The following is a 10,474-nucleotide window of genomic DNA, read 5'->3' as shown; positions in this document are numbered from 1 at the left end:
ACACGGAAAAAAACCAAAGCTATGGATTAAAGGTTGGAAACTTGGAGCAAATGCAGAAAGAGATGCAGGATCAACTACAATTACAGATACAAGAATAGTTTGCCAAGATTCAGTAGGATATGAAGGATCATATGCTGGAATCTCAAAAGAATATGATGAACCAATTCTCTCAGCTACTGGCTGGAAGGCCAGAAAAAAAGAAGAGTCCCATTATCAATACTGAGAACGCTAGTGAGATTCTTCCTTACCCTCCAAGTTCCACCCCAATAAATACCTCAGTACCACCACAAGGGGTGTCTGTCAATATCAAACCCCAATATCAGACTGGTAATTCAGCACCGATAAATTTCTCAATGGGCTCGTGTTCTAACCCCGAAGACAGTCGGCCAAATCCTGCAGTCCCTGTCCTCAATAATGTAGCAGAAGCAGGAAAGGCAAGAGTGAAATTTCCAAAACAGCTGGAAGACCGATACAAATTGTTGGAAGAGAAATTCAAGGCATTGGAAAGCGCTGATTATCATTACGGAATAGATGCTAAGGAGTTAAGCCTGGTCCCAGATTTGGTACTCCCTCCGAAGTTCAAAATGTCAGGGTTTGAAAAATACAACGAAACCAGTTGCCTTGAAGCTCACATCACGATGTTTTGTCAGAGGATGACTGGTCATGTTAATAATGATCAATTATTGCTTCACTATTTCCAAGACTGTTTGTCTAGGGCTACGACCAAATGGTACAATTAGTTGAATCATAACCAAGTTAAATCATGGAAAGACTTAGCACAGGTCTTTATGAAGCAATATAGCCATATGATGGACATAGCGCTTGACAGGATCACGTTACAAAACATGGAGAAAAAGTAGAGTGAAAGTTTTAGGCAATATTCTCAGAGATGGAGGGAAGTCGCTACAGAAGTCCAACCGCCACTGTTGGAAAAAGAAACAACCATGCTTTTCATTAATACTTTGAAGGCACCCTTTATTAATCACATGCTGGGAAGTGCAACTAAGAGTTTAGCGAACATAGTGATGTCTGGTGAAACGATAGAGAATGCGATAAGGTGCAAAAAGATAGAGCTAGGGAAAACACCAGGAGGTCGGCCCCGAAAAAAAGAGAAAATGAAGACAGCAATGTGAGCATGGGTTATGGAAAACCAATCACGGTAAATCAACTGAAAGTAGTAGCCAGGAGCCAGCAAGCTTCGTCAAGGCAGGAGCCCAATACAAAGCAGAACACGAAGAAGCTCCAGTTTACTCCCATTCCAATAACGTATCAGAAGTTATACAAAAGTTTATTCGATGCACACGTTGTATCCCCGTTCTACTTAAAACCATTGCAACCCCCATACCCCAAGTGGTATGATGCAAGTTCCCAATGTGAATATCATGGGGAATCATGGGACACTCGATAGAGAACTGCACCTTTTTTAAAAAAGTAGTCGAAAGGTTCATCAAAATAGGTGTGTAAAATTCGATGATGCACCTGGTGTACGAAATCTGTTACCCAATCATACTAATAATGGGGTAAACGCGATAGTTAAGAATATGGGGAGGAAAGTTAAGTTAAATGTTACAGAAGTGAAAACCCCGTTGAGGGAGATTTGAAAGAAGATGGTGGAAATAGGGTTAATCACACAAGACTTGGGGAGCAAATCCCAAGAGGCGAGGAACTACTGTAAGTTCTATAATAAGGAAAACCATGATATTGAAACATGCGATGAATTCAGAGCCCTGGTACAGGGTCTAATGGACAACAAAGAGCTGGAGTTCTTTGAATTTATTGAGGAGGAAGATGTATGCACCTCGGAGGAGGGGTTGATGGAGAAGGTTTCTAAGGTCAATCACTCGGTGGTGATTATTTCACGACCAAGAATTAATGAAGCTGAAGCAAAAATTACACCAAGAGTGATAATTCAGAAACCCACGGCTTTTCTTTATAATGATAGCAAAAGGGTGCCTTGGAATTATAACTGCAATGTGGCGTTATCAGGAGAGGGGGAGTCCAGTCAGCACGCCAAATACAAAAGCCGAGTCTGTAAAAGGGAAGTCCTTGATGATTGAACAAAGGGAAGAAAAGTCAGGTCCACTGGTTAATAAGCCTGTAACTGAGAGTGAAGCTAAGAAATTTTTAAAGTTCCTAAAGCACAGCGAGTATAGCGTTGTGGAATAATTACACAAACAACCAGCGCTCATATCAGTGCTAGCCCTGCTTCTAAACTCAAAGGTACATCATAATGCATTGATGAAGGTGTTGAACGAAACTTATGTCGCTGACATTTTGGTAAATAAGCTAGACCGTCTTGTCAGTAACATAAGCGCCGAAAATTTCATCTCTTTCAGTGACGATGAGATACCGCCAGTGGGCATAGGATCCACCAAGGCTCTGTACATCACCACTCGCTGCAAGGGGTATACATTACCAGGGGTACTAATTGATAATAGATTGGCATTGAACGTCTTGCCCCTATCCACATTAAGTAGGTTGCCAATAGACAGTTCTCACATGAAAACATGCCAAAATATAGTGATAGCATTTGATGGCACCGAAAGAAAGGTAATGGGAAGGATTGAGATGCCTCTTCTAATCGGACCGAACACATACGAGGTAGATTTCCTAGTGATGGATATCAAGCCTTCTTATAATTGCCTATTCGGGAGGCCATAGATTCACTCGGCAGGGGCAGTATCATTATCATTGCACCAGAAGCTAAAGTTGGTGACAGAGGGCCGGCTGATAACGATAAACGCAGAGGAGGACATTATTGCATCCGTCACTAGTGATGCGCCGTATATAGAAAGTGATATTGAGGCGATAAAATGTTCCTTTCGGTCATTAGAGTTCGTAAATGCAACTTTCATCATTGAATGGGGCAGGGTCCCAATGCCAAAAATATCGGAGGCTACGAGGATGAGCTTGCAACTAACAGTGAGAAAAGGGGCATTGCCTGAAAGGGGACTTGGAAAGTATCTTCATGGACGAGTTGAGATGCTAGTTTTGGCTGATAAACAGGATCGCTTTGGCTTAGGGTATAGGCCAGATGCAAAGCAAAAGAGAAAGGGGATGGAAAGGAGGCAAAAGAGGCGAAGAGCACGATTAAGTGGGGTAGAGGTCAAGTGGGAATCGATAAATTTTCCCCATATATCCAATACATTTGTGTCAGGAGGAATTATCTATCCTGAACCGAAGATGACAGAAAAAAGAATGGTCGAACATTTGATTAGAAATCTAAATATCAACGTCATATCTGAAGAGAAAGTGATGGAAAGAGACTTAGCAAGCCTTCACCCATATGAGCCTGGAAGTGTTCTGAACAACTGGATTGTGGAAGAAATTCCTATAGTTTTTAGAGCTAACACAGAGTAATGTTCAAAACACACTTGTTGTTTTAAAGCCTAGAAACAATAAGAATCTTTTGTGAAATAGGCTCATGTTCAAAACGTCTTTATTTCAATATAAATACACTTTTATATCCTATTCTGAGTAAATATTCTTTCATCTTGTGCAAATATTCTTTTCTTGTATTTCATTTATAGTCATGCCATACAAATAAAGCTATTCTTTTATTTTTTTTGGATATCCTCTCGTGCCTACAATAGGTCTTCAGATATCAATGACATGAGTGACACTGTTATGGACTCAGAGCTCCCTTCTGAGCGAGACATGTGTCTTGAGAGATTTCAAGATTTTGAAGATGATGAAGACTGTAACTAACATCCGAATTTGTTAAGGATGGTAGAGCAGGAAGAGAAATAGATCCTACCCCATAAAGAGACAATCGAGAATATGACCTTGGAAGAAGGGAAAGAGGTGAACATTGGAACATGCGTAACTGAGGGAACAAGATAGGACCTCATTGAATTACTGCAGGAGCTCAAAGATATCTTTGCATGGTCGTATCAAGATATGCCTGGGTCATTAATATTGCAGTGCATCTCGTCTTCATAAAAGGAGAGTGCAAGCTAGTTTAACAGAAGCTCCGAAGGATGAGGCCCGATGTCACAGTAAAGATAAGGGAAAAAGTCAAGAAACAATTTGATGCTGGGTTCTTGCAGGTGGTACTCAAAATGGGTAGCTAACGTTGTTCCTATTCTTAAGAAAGATGGAAAAGTGCGGATGTGCCTAGATTACAGGGACTTAAACAAGGCCAGCCCAAAAGACAACTTCCCACAGCCTCACATCGACACTTTAGTGGACAACACAACAGGTTACTCACTGTTCTCCTTTATGGATGGTTTCTCTAGGTACAATCAAATAAAGATGCATCCTAAAGATATGGAAAAGACCACATTCACAACCTTATGGGGGACTTTTTGCTATAGGGTGATGCCATTCAGGTTGAAGAATGCGGGAGCAATATATCAAAGAGCCATAGTAACCTTGTGTCATGACATGATGCACAAGGAAATTGAGGTCTATGTCGACGATATAATCGTAAAATCCCGAACAGAAAAGGAGCATATACAGGTTTTGTGGAAATTGTTCCTGAGGTTGAGGAAATTTCAGCTAAAGCTCAATCCAACAAAATGTACTTTTGGAGCCAGGTCAGGGAAGCTGCTTGGTTTCATAGTCAGCGAAAAGGGAATTAAGATCGACCCCAAAAAAGTCAAGGCTATATAAAAATTACCTCCGCCGCGCACTCAGAAAGAGGTTCGAGGTTTCCTGGGAAGATTAAATTACATCGCCCTGTTTATTTCACAACTGACTAAGAAATGTGATCCCATATTTCACCTTCTTAAGAAACACAACCTAGGCATGTGGGATGATAAGTGCCAGAAAACTTTTGATAATGTTAAACAATATTTATCCAATCCCCTAGTGCTAATGCCATCTAGTCCTAGTAGACCATTGATACTGTATTTAACAGTATTTGAAAATTCAATGGGATATATGCTCGGCCAACACGATGAGACAGGAAAGAAAGAAAGGGCGATATATTACCTCAGTAAGAAATTCACTGAATGTGAAATGAGATACTCGCCAATTGAGAAATTATGTTGTGCCTTAGTTTGGACAACTCGAAGATTGAGGCAGTACATGCTGTACCATACGACTTGGTTGATCTCGAAATTGGACCCTCTAAAGTACATGATGGAGTCGACTGCTTTAAGTGGAAGAATGGCCCAATGGCAAATTTTTCTTTCCGAGTTCGACATAGTGTATGTGAACCAGAAGGCTGTAAAAGGGAGTGCAATAGCAGATTTTCTTGCCAGCAAAGCTTTAGATGATTACGAGTCTTTAAGCTTTGATTTCCCTAATGAAGATCTAATGTATGTGGCAACTACCAAAGAAGACACTTCAGAAGATCATTCTTGGAAGCTGAATTTTGACGGGGCGTCAAACGCTGTTGGTAATAGAATTGGGGCAGTCCTGATATCCCCAAATGGAGATCATTATCCATTCACTTGGAAATTGGATTTTAATTGTACAAACAATATGGCAAAGTACGAAGCATGTATCATGAGAATCCGTATAGCCATCGAACGTAAAATCAGGGTGTTAGAGGTGTATGGGGATTCTGCACTGGTGATCTATCAGTTCAAAGGTGAATGGGAAACAAGGGACCCTAAGTTAATTAGTTACCGGAAGCTAGACCTGGAGTTAATTGAAGGGTTTGATGATATCACTTTCTATTATCTCCCGCGAGACAAAAACCAGATGGCTGATACCTTGGCGACGTTAGCTTCTATGATCAAATTAAATGGACGAGAGGATATGAAGCTAGTCCAAATGAGTATTTGTGAGACTTCAGCTCATTGCTGCAATATTGATGTAGAAGAGGAGAGTGATGATTATCCTTGGTATCATGATATTCTACGATATGTGAAGAGCCGTGAATATCCTGATCAGGCAACTAAAAATGATAGGGGAACGTTAAGGAGGCTGGCCAGCGACTATGTCTTAGACGGAGAGATCTTGTATAAAAGGAGGAAAGATCAGGTGCTGCTAAGATGTGTTGACGCTGTTGAAGCTAGGAAAATCCTAGAAGAAGTCCATGAAGGTATTTATGGTATGTATGCCAACGGGATTACAATGGCTAGGCAAATCATGAGATTCGAGTATTATTGATCCACGATAGAAGGAGATTGCATCAGTTACGCCAAGAAATATCGTAAGTGTCAAATTTATGGAGACAAGATCCATGTGCCTCCTTCGCCTCTTCATGTTATGACTTCCCCGTGGCCTTTTTCAATGTTGGGCATGGACGTCATTAGGCTAATTTTTCCAAAGGCTTCTAACGGACATCGATTCATCTTTGTGGTCATCGATTACTTCACCAAATGGGTAGAGGCTACTTCATACGCCAACGTCACAAATTCAGCGATCAGCAAGTTCTTGAAGAAGGAGATCATATGTCGAGATGGCATGCCAGAAAGGATCATATCTGATAACACGTTGAATTTGAATAACAGTGTGATAGTAGAGGTCTGCAGACAGTTTAAAATTAAGCACCACAACTCATCACCATATCGCCCAAAAATGAATGGTACAGTTGAGGCAGCTAATAAAAATATCAAGAAGATTGTGGGGAACATGACTGAGACCTACAAGGATTGGCATGAAAAGTTACCATTTGCTCTGTATACTTATCGAACATCTGCCAGAACTTCTACCGGGGTAACACCTTACTCATTGGTTTGTAGGATGGAGGTAGTTTTGCCCATTGAAGTCGAAATTCCTTCTCTCCGGGTTTTATCAGAATCAAAGCCTGACGAAGCAGAATGGATCCAGTCCCGATATGATCAACTGAACTTGATTGAAGAAAAGAGGCTGAAGGCTATCCGTCATGGTCAAATGTACTAGAAGCGAATGATGCGGGCTTACAACAAAAAAGTTTGCCCCAGAGTATTCCATGAGGGGGACTTGGTTTTGAAAACGATCCTCCCTATACAAAAATATTTCAGAGGGAAATGGATGCCAAACTAGGAAGGACCTTATATGGTAAAAAAGGCTTTTTCTGGAGGGACACTGATATTAACTAAGATGGACAGTAAAAGCCTGCCTAACCCAGTAAATTCAGATTCAGTCAAGTAGTACTTCGCTTAAAAGGAGGCTAAGGTGAAAACCCGCAAAGGGCGCCAAAAAAAAAGAAAAAAAAAAGAGGAGAGGACGAGGTGAAAACCCTCAAAGGGGGCCTTGAGACCAAAGGGGTTTTAAATTGAAAACCCGAAAAGGGCAATTCAAATTTTGATCAAAGAGGAGGCATGTGGTAGTCTTGCTGTGCTGGAATTAACGAAAAGGAAGCACGCTACGTCTTGGGGTATCGACAAAGTACTCTAGATCTCCTAGGCACGTGAAGAGCCCAAAATGGTTCTCATAGAGTTCGTAAAGAAGAGCTCAGGCTGTGATATCTGGGGCACTAATTTTTGTTCCCTTTTACCTATTTTTGTACTCCGGCAATATTTACTTTCTTTTATTAATCTTTTTTTTTTGAATTTTGTTCCAAATAAATTTTAGTTTTGTCTATCTTTATAATCTTTTTCAAGCGCTCGTATTGAAATAACGATTAATGAACTAATAACACCTACTCCAGAAAGCTCTAAACAGTGCAAGAACCTAAAACTGGACTTTTGTTTAAAGCTTACCCAACTTAAGGGTTAGAACTATTTGAGTCTAGATTGAGATTATCTCTTCGGATTTTCAGTCAAAGATATTGGTTGAACAGGAAGGATATCACCTCAATAACAGAAATGAGCAAAGCATAAGAAGGGATCCTTCTCAGAAAGAGAAAGGATATTCCTCATCCATGCAAATATCAGATGGATACATCTGGTCATGACGCCCGGGGAATGGTGTAATAGACCAAATTGATGAAAGATTCAGGTCCTATACTCCTGAGTTGCAAGAGAGGGTTTTGAAGATGGTACAAACCTTAGGTCCCAAAAGTACAGTGAAATGGACCTTAAAGTTACAATAGGGCAAGCCAGTTGAGCAAAATGGGTTGTTTCTACGGGTTTTCTGTTTGAAAATTTTAGCCGAGCAAGTAGGTAGCATAATACAATAATGGTAAAACTCTGATGAGTAACGAGTACTGACGCTTTAAGCATTTAAAAAGGAATCTTTTTTTTTTAATGTCTACATTCATATCATTCATAGCACATTTGGTTAGGAGCATCTGATTGATTTTAATTATAGTATCCTAATCATTTGGCATAAACTTAGGCATATGAAACCGAGTCTACAGGGCATGTTCCTCAGAGGACAATATAGCGACATCAGTGAAATTGCAGATCTTATCTCCCTAAGCAGTAATGAAGCAGATCGAAGATGGCGAATCTTATCTCCATGTATCGATAATGGAGTAGATTTTAGCTACCAGCCTTATCTCTATGAGGTAGCAAGAGAGCAGGTTGAAGATACAAGTCTTATCTTCCTGGGGTAGCAAGGAAGAAGACTAAAAATTGCAGATCTTATCTCCCTAAGAGTAGTGGAGCAGGTCAAAGATGGAAAATCTTATCTCCATGTGTCGGCAATGGAGTAGATTTTAGCCACCAGCCTTATCTCTCTAAGGTAGCAAGAGAGCAGGTTGAAGATACAAGTCTTATCTTCCTGAGGTAGCAAGGAAGCAAACTGAAAATTACAGATCTTATCTCCCTAAGCAGTAGTGTAGCAGATCGAAGATGGCGAATCTTATCTCCATGTATCAGCAATGGAGCAGATTTTAGCCACCAGTCTTATCTCTCTGAGGTAGCAAGAGAGCAGGTTGAAGATACAAGTCTTATCTTCCTAAGGTAACAAGGAGGCAGACTGAAAATTGCAGATCTTATCTTCTTATGCAGTAGTGGAGCAAATCAAAGACGGCGAATCTTATCTCTATGTATTGACAATGGAGCAGATTTAAGCCACTAGCCTTATCTCCCTGAAGTTGCAGTGGAATAGGCTCAAAATTACAAGTTTTATCCCCCTGAAGTCGCAATGGAGCAAACTGAGGATGTAGAGTAGATTGAAAGCACAATTCCTATACCCCTGAAGATGCAGTGGGTTGGAATGGGGTTACTTGAAGAATATGAGCATAAAGAGGTTGAGATGTGGCAAGGCTGGGCAAAATTGGCCTTTTGTGGTCTTTCCTTCATTCTCATTACATGACAACGCGCAAAGAGGGGGCAGCTGTGAGACCCGAATTTTCCCGGGCTACCTAATTTTGGCCCAAATACCCAATTACGGCCCATACACATACAAAGCAAAAGCAAAAACAAATAATAAATCCAAAAATATAAGGACCAACCCAATTATATAAAACAACCCAAAAAACTTTGACCCAATTTTTAAAACCCAAAACTCTACAATAGCCCAAATAAGAAAAGAACCCTAGGCTACTCCATGCGCCGCACGAACGCAGCCACCAGCAATCACCACGTACTCCACGTTGCACGTTCGCCCCAGCTCGCGTGTAGCACGCCCCACGCCCGTTTCTCCTCCACGTCTTCGTGACCTGCGACGTAAGCAAAGAAATAGCAAGTAACTGTTGTAAAAATGGCTACAAAAGGCCTCGAATATTCTTTGTTTTGGGACGGGTTTTTTTTTACCTTTTTTCATAGAAATAGAATACGAGAAAATACAAGATTTACACAAAAATCAATAGATATCAGACAAAAAATTCACTTCGAATGTGGTTATTCATCATTTTTTTTTTTTCATTCAAATCTGGTATATATACTAAGGTATGATAAAGGGGAGAGGTTGGATGTACCTTTCAGTGGCCGTCTACGGTAGCGTATGAGGTGATGGTGGGGGGCCTGGTTGTGAACCATTCGGCTGAAGGTTGAGAGAGCATCTCAAAAATTTTGGGGTTTCTTTTTTTAAAAAAAGCAAAAAGGTAAAATGTTTTTAAGGAAAAAGGGGTTTAAAAAAAGCTTTGGGTTTTCTAAAGGCTTCTTTAATGTTTTTTTTTAAAAAAATGAAATAAAGGTTGTGTTTAATTTTAACAGCATTTGGGGGAGGGAAAGTGATAGCATGCGCATTGACAAGCTAGATCCGCGAATGTTCCCCTTAAATGGGTAATTTGCGCGGCCAGTCATTCCTATTTTTGCACCATCTTTAATCTGTTCCTATTATGTTTCTTTCATTTTTTCCCAGAGGTTTGTGCGCTGTTTCAATTTTGTCTGCGCCTTGACAGTGCTTTTTGTGATTCAGAACATTTGCATTTTTAATCCTTGTTCTTTTGTGCGCATCTTATTTCGGTCCTTAATTTTGTTTTAATAATTTGGTTTGTTCATAAATTATTCATCTCATTTTGCTTTCATTTCAATTGAGTTTTTTTTTTAGTTTTTTTAAACTCTTTACGAGTTATTCATTGTTTTTTAACATATTATTTTAAATTATTTATTTGATTTCACACTGTTTTCGTCTTTTCCTTTGATAAATTTTCATTTTATTTTAGTATAATTTATTTATCTTAAAATTTTCCTTTTGAATATTAGTTATTCAAATATTATATTTTCTTTTTTTGTATATATTATTTATACTAAAGTATTTATAT

General features: G+C 39.8%; 1 protein-coding gene across 1 annotated transcript; it reads left to right on the top strand.

Annotated features, from left to right (window-relative positions):
- The first annotated feature begins 5,085 nt into the window (after window positions 1-5,085).
- On the top strand, window positions 5,086-7,774 carry LOC108481623 (uncharacterized). The gene is made up of 4 exons (XM_017784734.2): window positions 5,086-5,340; window positions 5,440-5,995; window positions 6,284-6,420; window positions 7,640-7,774. Exons 1-4 carry the CDS (start codon window positions 5,086-5,088, stop codon window positions 7,772-7,774), a joined length of 1,083 nt encoding a protein of 360 aa, XP_017640223.2.
- The last annotated feature ends 2,700 nt before the right edge of the window (window positions 7,775-10,474 follow it).

The sequence above is a fragment of the Gossypium arboreum genome, chromosome 1 (assembly GCF_025698485.1).
Source record: "Gossypium arboreum isolate Shixiya-1 chromosome 1, ASM2569848v2, whole genome shotgun sequence".
Taxonomy (NCBI): Eukaryota; Viridiplantae; Streptophyta; class Magnoliopsida; order Malvales; family Malvaceae; genus Gossypium; species Gossypium arboreum.
Note: the sequence above shows the minus strand (reverse complement) of the source record. Positions and strands in the feature narration are given on the sequence as shown.